Below are 17,193 nucleotides of genomic sequence, written 5' to 3' on the forward strand. Positions count from 1 at the left end.
TGAAGGCCCTTAACTAAATGTCTGGTTTGATAATCTTGAATCTCTGTCCACGATCAGCAGGAGGTTCTGCTATTTGCTACACAAACTGCTCAGGGACGGACACAGAGACTCAAGCTCAAATTCTCCATCTCCTCCATCCTCCCTCTTTTCACTTGCCACATTTTCACGTTTAACTATTACACTAGTGATGTGTCTTCTCCTGTGTGTGTCTGAGTGACCCAGCTGCCTGTTAGAGCTTCTCACCGATATACTGACCATGGTGAAGCCACAACATGTGAAATTAGAGGATTCAAACCATGCTTCAGTCTGGGAGTAATATTGTATTGATGTAATTTACAAGTCTGGATCATGTGAATGGCTTTTTATTCATGAGTGAAAACTATGGTTGTATACTGGCACCATCATGATCCACCATCATGATCCACCACCATGGTCCACCACCATAGTCCACCACCATGATCCACCTTCACCATAATGATCCACCATCACGATCCACCACCACGCACCACAATCATGATTCTACATTATGATCCACCATCACCATCCACCACAACGATCCACCACAACGATACACCATCATGACCCACCACCATGATTTATCACCATGATCCACCATCACCATGAGACATCACGACGATTCACCATCACAATCCACCACCATGATTTACCACCATGGTGCACCACCATGATCCACCATTATGATCCTCCACCATGATTCTCCACCATGATCCACCATCACGATCCACCATTATGATCCACAATCATTATATCTGTTTTCAAGAGGTGGAAAAACAAACAGAACCATGAAACTTGTGTGAATAAAAATAAATCCTCACTTTCATCCTCCTTGTTTATTTTAAAATCAAATGTTACCACCCTCCATGTGAACATGCAGAAACCTTCTTTTACTAAAACCAGCATAGAAAAAAAACACGTTTCAGCACTTCACTTGAGCACTGCAGAAAAAAACCCATTGGCCTAATGTGATCATCAATACTGAGGTGTTTCTCCAGCTATTATGACCTAATTATCTGGCTCATCTCGACTGGCTGACCACAAAGAGACGTGCTGCCCGCTCGGCTAGATTTATAGAAGTTGTCATTAAGTGGCGGCTTCTCCCCGGGAACCATTCATCTTTTTTCTCGTGCGGGAGCGCGCAGGGGTGATGCATGGCTTGCAGGGAGCGCGCACCGAGAGTCCGGAGGCGGTGGCACCTCTGGATGCGAAGCCGGGCTCCAACCAGCTGCCGACATAGTTTGAATCCAACTTTTACGCAATGTTCCTACACGTGTTTGGAGCCAAGTCTCCATTGGGTCTTATAATAATATGTGTCCACTGGTGCGCACTGCTGCTGCGCCAAAGTGACTTTATTTGGGCCTGTTCCTCGTCGATTTTCATGCAATAGCACTACTTTTTGTTTCTTCTGTCATGTTTAATTACGACCCGGTCTAATACGCTCTTATATTTGAGTCATGTGACCTGAAACCACTTGATTTTACATCCGGAAAAAACTATGTTTTCCATTTTAATTCGTGCGCTTTAAGCCACCGGGTACCTTAGATATGCATCTGCTGTGTTATCAGGGTTGAAAAGTATCTGAATCATTTTAAACATCTCAGGGTCTGTGCGTGTTTCCTCTTATCACTGCAGTCGGAAGTGTGCGCTCTGACCTCTCGCCCTCACCTCTTGTTGCCACCTGTCGCCGCAGGTTACGCACCTTTTTTTTTTTGGCGGACACACAAACTTTGCTCGGGGAAATAAAGACAAATCAACAAGACACACCCGGAGAGAAGAAAAAGACACAAAACACTGTTTGATTTAAAGCGACCCGCTCCTGACTTTTATCTTTCAGTCAGAGTCTGAGTGAAAGAGCGATGTCATCTCAAGACGCAGCCTGAGATGAGAGACGCTATGAAATAAGCTGCACCCTTCATCAGGCAGTTTTCACCTGTTTACTTTGATGTAAATACTCATTTCATATATAATATGAACGGTTTAATACAAAATCAGAAGCATTTATGTACAGCAAAGGAAATATTAAAGAACTGCAGATTTAAGAATAGGAAAATTTGCAGGAGTCTTTCAATGGGTCACATTTTAAGTGTCCACTTTCTATGTAGACATTATTAACATATAATCAATATATACAAAGTTAATACTTTAACTTCTTTATAACTTTATTACAACATTCATTATCTGATTATACAGCAGATTCCTCTGAGGAAGTTTTGTATTATGAGTTTATAACTACAATTCATCACATAAATAGACTATTTGCTATTACTACTACTATAAATAGGTCACTTAAAGTAAAGTGTTATCAAAGTGTGTTTAATAATTTTTTGATCTGTTGCTTCTCTTGTATAAAGAGTTATAACGTTGGAAACTTTTGTATTAACTGAGCCCATTTGCAATTAAATTAAATATATTTATAAATATCAAATATTAGCCAGTGTTCAAAATATATTGTATTATCAAATCTTTTTATTTTCTTTACAACCTATTAATTTCTCATTATTTTTCCAGAATTCGTTTCCCAGGTTGCACCTTGTCAGCATCACCCAAGCATTTTATTGGTTATTTATTGGTTATTCACTCATGCAAGTTGGCATAGACAAAACACGTTTTTGGAAAAATCTGTCTGTTTGATATATACAATATTTGTTTAATGAGACGTGTAGCCTCATAATTACAATAGAGTCGTGGGTCCTTTGTGTGTCATTAAACTGTCAGTTGTGTTTTAGGCGACTGGATTCTATTTTTGACGACAGAAAAGAACAATTCCGATCATTACAAAATCCAGAATAACCTACTAATAATAACAGTGTGTTGTTTTTTTTTCAAATCCAGACTTTTTCGCCTCAGTTGTGTCGCATAAATAAACTCAAATGATGATTTGTTACGTCAGCCAGGTTGAGAGCTTATCTAAAAACGAACAAGGATAAAATATCTTAATTCGCAGTATGACGAAACCGCTACAGCCTCAAATTCTTCCACTGCACTTTTGCACGTTTTACTCTTTTCCTGCGTTATGCGCAACGAGAGCCTGGAGTTGAGGGCGTGTGTCTGTCTGCCCCTCGGCGACCGGACCCGTATAATTACGATCTATTTTAATTCACAGTATCATCGCGATAATAGATACCAATCTGTGAGTTTTAATCCCTTGTTAAACTCTCTGTAACCTCCCTCTCTCCCCTCTCCTCCGGGCACTTGGTCTTTCTCTCTGGTCACTTCACAGAGGGAACGGTCTCTGTATCCATCTCATGTTATGATTCCCTTTAGTCTCTTCAGCATTTATTTATTTCAAAACACTCGTGCCATTGTTCTGCAGCGGGCACTGTTGTGGAGTCACAGCTTTTCTTGTCGAGGACTTCAATCACCGACTGACCAGAGAGGGACTGGTGCTTATTCTCATTCCAATGTCTAGCTGCAGGGAAACTGGATAAATGTTGCGTAAAATGTGATAATTGATTATCCAAGTTCTGCTCTCACCAGTTACTTCACATTACAAAATAGATCAGTTTCAATTTAAAACACACACACACGGACACACACGCGTCCATATGGTTGGATAGACGTGCAGGAGACGAGGTGCCCTGGCTGAGTGTCATTAGAGGTGTTGTGTTTGTTTTACAGGTTGGTGAGAACAACATTAACAGCGTTTAAACTCGGGGGGGATCCAGACACCCTGGTGTGACATCACGCACGCACACGCACGCAGGGCCTGTTTCACGCAGCAGGGTCATGTCACAAACACAGCAGCACAGAATGCCCTCCACTCGCAGCCACAGTAACGCGCTTTAGTTTCTGGGAATGAGAAATTAAATCTATAGCATCCAGAGCAGGATTCAAACTGAGCAGAGAACACCTGGAAGTTACACAATAAGAAGGAAAACATAATTTCAATCTCCTGGAGGCTTTTTATCCTCTTCTTTTATATCCCTTTGCTGCACATGCACTTTCTAAACGAGGCAGATCAGTCTCCATTTCAAAAATAATTTGGAGGAAAGGAGCAAAAAATTAAATTAAAAGTTTTGTGTTATCATCACATTATTACGGACATTAGTAACAAAGTGGGACAAATTTTACAAACAAAATGCCTTACTGGAGGAGTCAGAGGAAACTACAGAGTTTAGATTAAGTTTTGTTGTCATTCCAGATGTTTTATAGGAAAAAGACGATGTATTTTCATGCATTTTGAACATACAGCCCACAGGTAATAAATTATATTTAGATATTTATGGCATTTGAGGTCAAAGCTGTTTTTATATAATAATCAATTAATCAGTTTTAACCAGAGTTTGACAAAGTTGGAAAAGTTTATTGAGCAAGTTTGGATGTAAATCTGTTTAGATTTACATCCAAACTTTCATTTTTCTTCGAATTTGCACCATGTGTTCAGTTAGATAGAATAAAAACATGGAGCCAGACGTGCCTGCTTGTCTCCCTGGTCCAGGTGCTAGTGAACCTGTCAGGCTCAACCTGTGACGGATCGCAGCAAATCGAGCACTAAATTGTGTGTGAACGCCGCGCTCGGAACCGGCCGGAGACGCGCAGCCCACACACGCCTGCGCACGGTCTAATCAAAGCGGGGCTGTCGCTGGAGATGAATGGAAACAAGGCGTCTCCTTGACAAGTGTTTCCGTACAGTCCGCTCAGTGCCATCAAAACACATGGGTCAGTCATCCTCCTCTCTCCTTTCCGTACTGAACCACTCCTCCTCCTCCTCCTCCTCCTCCTCTTCCTCTTTCCTCCAATGGCTGCGGGGCGCCATCCTCTGCGCAACCCCGGTTGGATAAAAACTGGCTGACTGTCGGCTGCGCACACCACAGCACAACACAACAGCCCCGGACGCGCGACTATACAGTGCCACCACAACAACAGAGACCAACCATATCGGATAATATCAGAACATCTGCAGGGGGACGATTTTCATTACATTTTTTCAGACCCAACGTGGAAAAGGTAAGCTCTCGTTTGAATTCCTCGTGGAGACCTATTTGTGTGAGAATGTGTGAATGACACAGATATGCAGTCCGTGTAGAAACGGCGAGCTGAAGCCTTTTCAGACTTAAATGATCCACAACACTCTGCAAGACGCACCACAGACAGAGAAGATATAGGATTATTCTGTTCGGAGACGCAGGGGAAAATCTACGCAATTTACTGTAATAACGGTGTAAAGAGGTGAGTCAGGTCCAGATACGCGGAGAGTTTAGCAGCAGGAATATTCATCCACACTCACCTCATGCTGACAGTCCTGGTTGTAAATAAAAGAACCGAGTTTTAAATTGTGCTGAGGGGATCTGACGCTGTAGATAAATAATAATCATGCGTAAACGTGCGTATACATGGTTTAAATTACAGAACCTGTGACTGGTCAGATTTAGGAGTAAACGTGCTACAGTTTAATGTATTACAACTTTTTTCGGGTTCTCATTTAATGTGGTAAAATACTTAAATGCATTTCATGTGAACATGATAAGCAGACCATTCTCTGATACAAAACGCAGTCGAGACAAATGTGACCGACATGAACAATATACAAACAATTAAGTTAAAAATTGTATTGTCAGAATAAGACAATACAATAAGACAGGTTTTATTTTGGTGAAATTTGGGCTACTTTTCCTAATAAGACTGTAATAACGTAGTAAATCTGATTGAATCATCTGTCCCTATTGGCCATGAAATAAAGTCATAAAATTAAAATAAACTCGTTTAGAGCAAGCAAGTGCAGCTATGAATATATAAATAGGGGGAATTTTAATTTCAAAGAAAATTTTTTTATCTTACTCTGTGTGGAGAGTTAGATATTTCCATAAACCAAAATCTTATAATGCGAAAAGTCTCAAGAGGCAGAAAACATTAGATGATGAAAGATTTACACCGAGGCCAAAAGTCCAAACGTCCAAACCTGTAGCATAAATAGAACAACAGCTTTTATTAACAGTGGTTATTTTAGTTGAATATTAGTATTATTATTGCAAATGTTTTTTATGATTACGTTATAGTCAGAGCGACACATTTTAAATAATAAAAAAGTTTAAAAGTTTACTTGTCGACCCTTCAATCAGAACTCACTGCCATTAACTGGTTTTATCAATTAGTGATCTATTAATACCTGAAATATATATTCATATGATGGATGTGATTTTATAAATTGTGTTGTTGCAGCCAATTAAAACAGTTTTATTAAAATATAAAAATGTGAATATAGGTAACTTTTTTAAATATATGATTTTCACTATCACTCGACAATTTCAATTCTTTTGTATCACATCACTGATTTAGAGTTTGAAATCCAAATATATAGATTTTTTTGTTCATTGGAGATATTTTTTTAAATCGTGACTTGCATTCATGATATTCTAAAAACTTAAATATTCAGCTAAAACCTAAAGTTATATTTTACGTTACACTGCTTTCCATACGCGAGTTCAACTAAATTTCAATTCAAATTAAAGCTCAGACATTAAACATCAAACGTCTAAACTTTATCAAATCAAATCAAGGCTTAATTTCTGATCTTAAGTCACAGTGTAAATGTTGTGTGCGAAAAAAACGAAACTAAGTGTGAACCAAATCCAACGAGGCACTCTAACTTGTGTCGTCAGTCGTCACTTGTAATAGACTGTGACACTGTGCTAATTATTTGGCAAAATGTTAGAGTGTCGCCCAGCAGGACACGACAACACTCGACACACACTCACATCACAGTTACAATGTGACAATTCAGCACAATTAACAGGGGCTTTAATGACTTTAATATGAATCTGACTCTTTCTCACTTGCGAAACCTTTTAAAACCCAACATCATATTTATCCCGGGTGAACATCTATGTCCAATGAATTCAATATGGTGGAGTCACTGTCTCATTTTATTATTATATTATTTATATATCCTGCTCATATTGCTGTGATCTTCATGGAGCTGGACGTCTGTTAAGCTCCTTGTGCAGAGAGGAGAGTGGTGACACAGCAGCAGCAGCTGAGCAGATGGAGGCTGTACTCAATGCTCAACAACAACTGCCAGTCAACACATTTACAACAGACTTCCCATGTTTTAGTAAAGAGTTAAGATTAGTTACCACTTCCTTTAAATCCATCACTTACTTTATTTAACATATCAAATCCAAGATGGAGCCACTTGATCTTTGGGGAATTATTATTTCATATATGCTCATCTAAGACCATAACCATAGCTTTTATGCTATTTAAATTAAGGTTATTGTCGGGTTTTCTTCCAAATAAAGTGAATCCGGAACAAAGACAGCCACCATTCCCTCAAACTCTCACTCCAACTTTACTTGTTCCACTTAGATCGCGACCACCTTGCTTCATAACAAATATGTTACTCCTAAGTTTTGCTATTTTAGAGGCTAAATGATATACATTGCTGTGTATACAGTGATTAATGAGACCAGTCAAACCTAATTACAAAGTGTTTAACAAAGGGAAATTGTATGTCTACCAGGAGCAGTCACCTGATCCGGCCGAAGGGGAACAAACCCTCTCATGTTTTACAAATACTGATCATCAAATTAAAGTGTTTCTTAGATAAAAAGACTTTTCTGGAGAGACTTAAAGTTAAATGAGCTCAAAATATCTGTTCGGACTGATAGAGAAACATGTGCACAGGTCTCTGTACAGACATAAATGAAGACACCCGGGGGGCCACAGTGACTATTTCCTCAGAGGCCTCACATGTCTGACAAACACCCGCGTCTCATGAAACCCCCTGCATGTGTCCTCCTGCAGCGTGTGACCGGCGGTGCACACTCATGCCAGACGAGGCAGGCCGAGGAGTAAGAGCACCTTAACTGAGTTAAGACAGTGTGGGAGGAGAGCGTCAAACGTTGGGCCGGTGGAACGAGGACCAAATGCTCAGGGATATGTCCAGCCACTCTGGAAGAGGTAACTAACACAAGACAAGCTGCAGGGGTCCGGGTCTCCTCAAGACCCCTGGGATGGAACTGATCACCTTTAATTCAGCTGGCATTTCATGAAATTAGCAGGAAATGGAAATAAGCACAACATAAATCATTACTTTCTCCACATTTGATATGACCCTGTGGGGCTTGAAGTTTGAAAAATCAACACTTTGCTCTATTTAGCATTTAGAAGCTGTTAAAACACAATATAACAATTGGCAATGCGGCCAAGGGTATAAACAGAAAACCTAATAAATAAAGTTGACACAATTTAGGGAGTGGACGTTACAACAGTTGACAAACATAAATATATTCTATTACGTTGTATGTACTTAGAAATACACAGCACAGAGTGCTGGGCTATAAACTATTTATTTAATGTCTGTGTAATGTTTTTGAACGTTAAATTGGTACTTTAAGTAAAGTACTATCATTTTGAACATCAGCTTGTTCCAGCTCTTTGTATTTACAGGTAATTTCTTTGTATTGAACCTCATTTTATATTCCTTTATCCAAAAGTTGGTCTGAAAGTTTGGGATCAGAAACCACACCACTAACACCAGTGTTTGGGATGTGTATAATACCAGGTCCGAATGCTGGTTCGTCACATATTAGTTGTGAAACACTGAACATATCCAGAGTCAGAGAAGTGGCTCATCCTCACACTGAGTCGGTGAAGGGGGGACGTGACGTTTTCTTCCGGTTGCTGTGAAGGATTATGAAGAAGTTAATTAGTTGAAACATAAATCAATTCAGATCAATCTATCTATCTATCTATCTATCTATCTATCTATCTATCTATCTATTTCAATCCATCTATCCATCGATCGATCTATCAAACTATCTATTTGATTCTATTTATGTGCTTTGTTTTTTTCGTCGTGCACGCGGTGCCTGCATGCATGTGCGCGCGTGCTCGTGCTCGTCCCTCCCCCCCGGGGGCTGCTCGGCTTTAATATCCTGCAGGTTGATGAAGCTTGGCGGGGAGATTTTTTTCCACACTCCGCTGGCACCGTTAATAGAGGCTCCCCTCTCTCCCCCATGCATCCATCCATCCCTCCATCCCTCCCTCCTTCTCTCCCTCCCTCCCTGGGCCCGGTCCGGTCTGTTTGATGTGGAAATGCAAGCTGGGAAAAGGCAGAGAGAAACAGAGAGAGAGAGAGGAAGAGGTGGATCAGTGGGTTAAATTAAAATCCGTTGTGTGTCAGTCCATGGAAAGGATGGATGGCTGGATGGATGGATGGATGGATGGTGGATGGAGGAGGGCGCTCCATGGTGCGTCTCTGTCTGATGGTGCAGGCGATAGAATCCTCCGTCCTTTACTTTTATATACACTGTATGTCTGCAGATGCAATATAATGACATTCATATGCATTACATATATATATATATATATATATATATAAAACGTCTGGTAATAGTTGTAAAGTATGATGCATTACTGTAGCCTACGTCAATTCTAAATGATAAGCGTATAACTTTTGTTTTTACCTATATCCCAGATAAAAAATATATAATGGTCATAATACTTCTTATAATAGTAATAACATTAATAATAATTAATTTCTATAGCCAATATTCACAGATCACAATTTGTCTCTTGACAAGGTGAGACATCCTCTGCCCTTCACCCTCAACAGGAGTCTACTTATTTTTAGAAGATATAATACAATGTGCTGCACTAGATGGAAATACATTTAAAAAGAAAAATATCCTACAAGTTAGAAAATGTAAAATATTTAACCAGCTACTCTGTTTTAACTTATTCGACATCGTTTTAATGTGGCCAAATAAGAAAATGACAGTTTTTCAAAGGGCATGGTTCCATATAATCTCAATCAGAAACCAAAAGATGAATTAGTGGCTTTTAGAAAAGAACATTGACAATGTGCCTTTAAGAGTTTTTATATTAAGCTAAATAACTTGGAAGTAATCAAACCATTGTGAGGTGAGTTTGGACTTTGCCATTTGTAGGTGATGTTCAACAGGAAGAGAAGAGAAAAAACAAATCGTTAAATATTGTACTTTTGTCGTGTTTACATTTTATATCATAGTTGTTCTTTTGGATCAGGAAGTTCCTCTTTCATTTTCTCAATTTAAATAAATCTAACCTCTAAATCCTTTATCAGGAATCATGTACTGGAACCTTCAGCCCGTTAAATCGGGTTTGTCCGAAAAAATTACCCAATTCTCCCTGGTACATTTTAGTTACATTAATTTAATACAAATACAATTTCAAATAAGATATTACAACTGTATGAAATATAATATAAAATAAAAAAAAGTAGTAGATTGTTTAGTTTACCTTTTACTTGTTACATGACATTGGTCAATGACTGCAACGTCCATTTCGACATAGACTGTTCTTGTGTTAATGTCTACATTATGTTTTTTGACTATTGTGTGAGATTATGTTAAATATACATATGTATATATATTTTTATTATGTATAAAGAAAACTATTGTGGGGCTAAATTAGAGGCTTTAGTCTCAATATTACGAGCACATGTTAAAATACTTACGTCTTCATGTTGGTAGTGTGTTCCGAGTCGTTCCTGAAGCAGTACGGGTCTAGTGTGTGTGTGTGTGTGTGTGTGTGTGTGTGTGTGTGTGTGTGTGTGTGTGTGGGTGTGTGGGTGTGTGTGTGTCCAAGTTTACATGACTTATATAAATGCCAGTTGCTGTTACGTTTCCATGTCTCAGATTCCTAGACATTTACAACTGTTCATCCCCCCTCCTCCCCCAGGTCATGGGGGTCTTAACCAACTAGGCGGAATGTTTGTTAATGGCCGACCACTTCCGGAGGTGATCCGGCAACGCATTGTGGACATGGCCCACCAGGGGGTTCGGCCCTGTGACATCTCCCGGCAGCTCAGAGTCAGCCATGGCTGCGTCAGCAAGATCCTGGGACGGTAAGTGCACCAACGAGCACATTACTCAACTTCTGGTTACTGTTGATCGGCCTGTCTGTGTTCTTTGACCTCTTAACTTCTGTTTACTTATCACAAATGTTTCGCTCTCTGACTCCTAAAGCAACAACTGAAACTCTTCCACTCCCTTTTAATTAAAAGTTCCTTCACGCCCTCTTTTCTTCCAGCTACTACGAGACAGGAAGCATCAAGCCTGGTGTGATTGGCGGCTCCAAGCCCAAGGTGGCCACCCCGAAAGTTGTGGACAAGATCGCCGATTACAAGAGGCAGAACCCCACCATGTTCGCCTGGGAGATCAGGGACCGGCTGCTGGCAGAGGGAGTGTGTGACGGCGACACGGTGCCCAGCGTGAGCTCCATTAACAGGTGACAAAGTCAATCATGAATGAAATCATGTTTGTGCCCCGGTGGCTCAGCAGTCACGGAAGGTGGACAAGGGGGACAAGTGCAATGTTGTGGTTATGAAATCAGCGTCTTCCCGTCAAAGATAATCCTCCAGAGAAACTTTAAAACTTCCTCACGTACTTCCCCCTTCAGCACTGCTATGCTGTCATCGTGTTAATGTTTATTTCCAACCAATAACAGTCAAGTTTTTTCTGTTTCAGAATAATACGAACTAAAGTCCAACAGCCGTTCAACCTGCCTCTCGATGGAAAAGGCCTGAGTCCCGGACAAACCTTAAGTAAGTCGGCACCAAACACATGCACATGCACGGTGAAGCTTGTGTATCATTGTCCGTATCAGCCTGCGGTGCCACATGACGCTGACGGATTAAGGTTAAAGATAGGGCGCGCTCATTGTTCTGTGGGATTAAACTCCTGACCTTGCCGACCACTGAGATGTGCAGCATCGTTTCCTGCTCTCCGTCTCCAATCTGTCTGTTTTTGTTTTTCTCCCTCCCCAGTCCCCAGTTCAGCGGTCACCCCTCCCGAATCTCCTCAGTCCGACTCCCTGGGCTCCACCTACTCCATCAGCGGCCTGCTGGGTATCCCTCATCCCAGCGCCGAGGGCAAGAGGAGCCACGATGACAGTAAGAATCAGATCAAGCCAATGAGACGCTGCATGTCCTCGGTTCGAGTTTGTGCTCTTGCGGTGTCCATCAGAAGAACATCAACTGCCCAAGCTGTTGCTATTCCCACCAAAACAGAGGAAACACTCAAAAGCTATTTTCAAAGAAGTCATTTGCCATCACTCACACTTAAATCTAGCAACTTTCTTTTTAAATGTGATGTTTAATTTCGGACCTAATTTGAATTGAACACTATTTTAACATCTCGCAGGCAGTCGTTTACTCTGAGAACTCATGTCATGAAGCTGAAACGCACACCTTCCCACTGCAGATTGCTTTATTTAATCACTTATTTGACCTTTATTGTTGCCACGATGAACAAGTTTCTCTGCCTCAAGTCATTAAACATAGAGCTGTGAGATTAATTCAAAATACCTGATTCATCCCTGAAAGGCCATTTCAGGCCTGCTAATGGGAAACTATTTCACAGTACATTCACACATGTTTAAGTATAAACCCTGTCTATAAAAATCTGTTCTCCTGTATCGGTCACTGACGTGAAAGTTTAGTGTCGGGGTAAAAAACAGTTAAATAGTTGAGTCGTTTACTAATGACACAATTCATTTTCTGTGGCCAGAATCCTGCCTGAGGGATTTTAGAGATTTGATCATTTTTACCACACACGTCATATCCTCCCTCTGCGGCTCCCAGGTGACCAGGACAGCTGCCGGCACAGCGTGGACTCTCAGGGCAGTGGCGGCGTCCCGAGGAAACAGATGAGGCTGGATCACTTCTCAGCCGCCTCGCAACATCTGGACTGCGGGTTCGATCGTCACCACTACCCGCCGGACTCATTCGGCTCGGCCTCCGGCAGCAAGGCAGAGCAGGTAACGATCAATACAGGGACACAGAACCGAGAAACACACAGTTATCAAGGAACACATATTTAAACACAGCTCAGAGGGGAAGGCAATCAATTGTACATGGATTTTTCTTGTTTTCGTATTTTCAGATTTGTTTTTCCACCATTTGGATGTTTTGTCCTTGCGTTTCACTTCCTCCAATGGCTAATCCCAGTTTGTCATCCCTCAGACTTTGTACCCGCTGTCCCTGCTCAACGGCAGCCTCGACGAGGCCAAGACCAGCCTCTCGGCATCCAGCTCCACCATTGGACGGAATCTGGCGCATCAGGGCTACACCATGGTGACCGGTGAGACTCTTAATGTTAGATGATGGCGATGATGCCCTTTGACCCTCCCACACACAAAGCGCATGGCACAAAGTCCTCAACATGCTGATTCTTAGCGTCAGCATTTCTTACACCACCCTGACATCTCTCACTCTTTTGTTTACGCGTTACTCGTGTTTTTTTAGTTCCACTCATGTTCATCATTTGCTTTTATTTCTCTCACCCCCGCCCGTCACCACCTCAGAGCCCCTTCAGTCCCTGCCGCTCTGTCTAAAACAGGAAATGTCCCCAGAGGTGACCAGCACGAGCCCATCGCCAAACATGGCGGCCTCCAACCTGGCGTTCCTGGAGCTGCAGGCGCTGCAGAAACCTGTTTCTCTCAGCGGCAGCAGCTGCAGCTCCAACCATTTCCCCAATGCATTCAACTCATTCTCCCATCATGCACCAGTGTACGGGCAGTTCAGCAGCCAGTCTGTCATCTCAGGTAACATTCATCTCATTCATGTTCATCCTCATAACCAACGTTTTTGTGTTTGCAGGGGGACAGTGAGGGCTTCAAAAAAAAAAAAATGTCATTCTTATCTGCTGCTTATTGATCAGGTTTTTAACTTGCTCAATGGTTTGATTTGATTGGTTTGTTCTCACAGTCCAAAACTATAAAATATATAATTAATTATAATTGAAGACAAAGAAAAAACGCAAATAATCACATCTGTAAACATTGGCGTGAACTTCCATCTTAACTTAAAAGCTGTGTGTGTTGCGGTGTGTGTTTTCAGGACGTGACATGGTGAGCTCCACGCTGCCAGGTTACCCACCTCACATCCCGTCCCCTGCACAGACAGGATACTCCTCCTCTGCCATCACAGGCATGGTCGCAGGTAAGGACCAAATCATCTCAAGACGGAATTAAAGTACATCACTGTTTAAGAGTAAACACACATGAAACATGTAGAGAGGAAGTGAATGGAGGGAGATGAAGGCGGGAAGAAAAGGAATAAAGAGAAAGGAAAGGCTGAAACGGAGGCTTGTAGATTAACAGGGAGACTGGCTGAGTTAATGAGTAGCCCTGGCAGGGTGGTGAACTTGTGTGTGTCTGTGTGTGTGTGTGTGTGCGTGGGTGCACACGGGCCCAGGGGGTACAGGGAACAGGCTGGGGGTTCCGCCCTGCTGCCCACACCCCCCCACCCAGACACCTCTGACCACCCATCGCCATGGGAACCAGGGGGCCCGGGAGGGAGATGCAGGGGTGGGCGGAGGGGGTGTAAAGTCTGGGTAGGAACGAAGAGGGGGCGTTGTGTGTGTGTGTGTGGTGTGGTGTGGTGTGTGTGTGTGTGTGCACGTTTGTGTGGGTTTCTGTGTGTGTGTGTGTGTGTCTTTGTCAAGATGCCTGCATACGACCAGACAGAGTGTGTGTGTGCGTGCGTGCATGTGTGTGTGTGTGATGTGCCTTTTTTTATTTGAAGTCTGCCCTCCGAAGCGCGAAATGAGAGGGTCTGATTTATTATTTTTCTGGTGGGCTCGCTGTGAGGAAGCGTTGATACACAATTACTGAGTGAAGGGGTGGGTGGTTGGGTGGGTGGTGGGGTTAGGACAGGAGGAGGAGGTGGGGAGCTCAGGGATTCATTCCAGCCAACATAATTACCAATTAGATATTGGAATGTTAAAAAAGAAAAAAAAAAGGGACGAGGAGAATAGAAAGAAAGAGGAGTGCCAGGAAGCAGGAAGTGCAGGACGGAGGGAGGAGGAGGGCAGAGGCTGAGCGATGCGAGGGGCCGAAGAAAGAGGGCGTAGAAGGTGATGCACGCACCACTGGTCCGAGGGATTTCACCCTCAGCCATCCACCTGCACCACAGATTAATGGTTTACAGGCTGCACTAACTGTTGGTGAATTATGAGCTAAGGCTGAGCAGCCGCTGGGACACACACAAACAGAGTTCTCAGCCATGACTTAGCCTCACTCCTTTTAATAACATGTGTTGTCTTTGTTGTTGGGTTTTATCTGCAGGACGTGAGTGTTTGATCAAGTTGTTTTTCTTCTGTGTCGCAGCAGGTGCAGACTACACCGGTCAGTCCTACACCCATTCCCCCTACACCTCGTACAGTGAGGCCTGGAGGTTCACTAACTCCAGCATACTGGGTGAGAAGGACACGCCGACAACATAGACAGTGTGTTTGTGTCTGTGTGTGTCTGTGTTTGTGTTTGTGTGTGTGTGTGTGTGTGTGTGTGTGTGTGTGTGTGTGTGTGTGTGTGTGTGTGTGTGTGTGTGTTTTCGCGTGCGTTTAATATATATTGTTTATCTGCAGATGACAACCTCATGCATCTAGCACCTCGTCTCTGAATTCACTTAGTTTTTTTCCTGTACGATGATGAACGTGGACCTTCACAATAAAAGACACATTATTTAGATCTTGATAGGGTTTTCAGAAGCGTCTGCATTAACTCATTAAACTCCCCTGGAAGTTAAGAAGAAATCTCTCCTGCCAAATTCATGATTAATGGTGTCTAACTGATTGGCTGACATGCAGGAAGCTGCAGGCAAATGCAGTTTCTCCCTGTAGACGGATTACTTGGAAGTTATTGCTTTAATGTTACTTTGAATCTATTTTAACTTTATTAAACCTTGAGAAATACCTTTTCAAGGTTGGAAACCTCTTATGCAACCTAACAACTTGCAGAGAAGACAACATATAATAAGGAGTCATTCACTAAATGTAATATCAGATAACTCAATTTAAACTCATTTTACAGACAATTCCAGAAAAAGGGAATACTTTCTTTCCTAGCACTGTTCATACTTTACATTTATATATATATACATTTATTTATGTATACGTTTTTACTAATGAGGCACAACAAGAGGAAGCCTTCAAGATTAGATCTCACGACAATCAGCTCCATTTCCCCACATATATTTACTGGCAGCAGATATACTACATCTCCCCGGTCTGAGATAAATATTGTTTGACCATGCAACACATAATTTAGCTAATTTAACTATCTATGGATCCACATCAGACTGCGTATCAGTTGTGATAATAACTACTTCACATGAGGCACATATGTTTTAAGGAACATCTCTGGGAAAGTCCTGCACTTTGATTCCTGAAGAGTCACATCAGAGGTCGCGACTCGATCATGGACTCGATCCACTTGCAGGGACAGACAGTCAGAGCCGCTCAGACCCTCTGCTCAACCATCTGCTGTGAAAGCTCAGATAAGAGGGGATAAACAAAGTCTGATCCACCACCAACCCCTTCCTCCCTCTGTGTCTCCCCCCGCAGGTTCCCCCTATTACTACAGCTCAGCCTCCCGCACAGCCCCACCACCTTCATCCGCCTACGACCACCTCTAGTCCCTGCTGCATGGTGGACAGACTCTGTTTTCTGATGGACCGGACTCGACCCACCGGGCTTAGACTGGAGAACCTTCACACCGTCATGCGGATCAAGGCATGAAAGTCAAAACTGGATGTGAACTTGAGACTCTGCTGACCAAACCAGCAACATGGCTGTTTGTTTTTGGATCACATCCTCTCATGGTACACCAAACCATCTTCTGCGTTATTTATTTGTCAGGACCTCCACCACTTTTCCAGGGTTGACTCTGACTCGTGCACGTTTACACATTGCTGACAGTGAACTCCTCGCGGGGCCTGTTCCCTGCAGAGACTCAGCCTGATATCAATATGATCAGTGCACAGATAGCTCTCTGATGCTGTTTTGGCCAAAGACTTTCGTTCTCGCACATCTGCAACCTGACTCTTCAGCGAGTAGGGATATGCAACTTCTTTATAATGAACTATGCCCACATTTGTTTACAATTAACGCTTCTTTGTCCTTGATTGTGAAACCCTGTCAAATTTCCTTTTCTTGATCTGTGTCTGCGTGCAAATTCATTTTTGTGATTTCCTTTTTGTTGTTGTTTCCACTGTAAATTCAGAGCTTGTCCTGGTTGTGAGTCCAGACCCGAAGGGCGACACATTTAATCACAATTACCACAAAAATGCCAACATATGCCCCTCCAAGTCAATTAATGTATCTGTTCAGCAATGTGTACATATTGTAAATGATGAATTACTTATGGGGAAGTGATGCAATTTTACTCAGAGAATGACTGATGAGGGCGGGA

The 17,193-nt window shown here is 42.2% G+C and overlaps 1 protein-coding gene across 3 annotated transcripts; it reads left to right on the top strand.

Moving 5' to 3' along the window:
* Positions 1-4,840: 4,840 nt before the first annotated feature.
* Positions 4,841-17,193, top strand: pax8 (paired box 8). 3 transcript variants are annotated; one of them, XM_062412206.1, is made up of 12 exons: positions 4,841-4,965; positions 7,762-7,917; positions 10,681-10,846; positions 11,032-11,229; positions 11,469-11,545; positions 11,768-11,893; positions 12,584-12,759; positions 12,965-13,082; positions 13,306-13,545; positions 13,841-13,942; positions 15,112-15,201; positions 16,347-17,193. In XM_062412206.1, the coding sequence occupies exons 2-12, from the start codon at positions 7,884-7,886 to the stop codon at positions 16,415-16,417; spliced, it is 1,398 nt and encodes a 465-aa protein (XP_062268190.1). In that variant the 5' UTR covers positions 4,841-4,965; positions 7,762-7,883; the 3' UTR covers positions 16,418-17,193. The 3 variants fall into 3 exon arrangements, with proteins under 3 accessions (XP_062268190.1, XP_062268191.1, XP_062268193.1); XM_062412207.1 differs by having other exon boundaries at positions 10,705-10,846; XM_062412209.1 differs by lacking the exon at positions 7,762-7,917 and having other exon boundaries at positions 4,843-4,965.

Source organism: Platichthys flesus, chromosome 19, assembly GCF_949316205.1.
Source record: "Platichthys flesus chromosome 19, fPlaFle2.1, whole genome shotgun sequence".
Classification (NCBI taxonomy): domain Eukaryota; kingdom Metazoa; phylum Chordata; class Actinopteri; order Pleuronectiformes; family Pleuronectidae; genus Platichthys; species Platichthys flesus.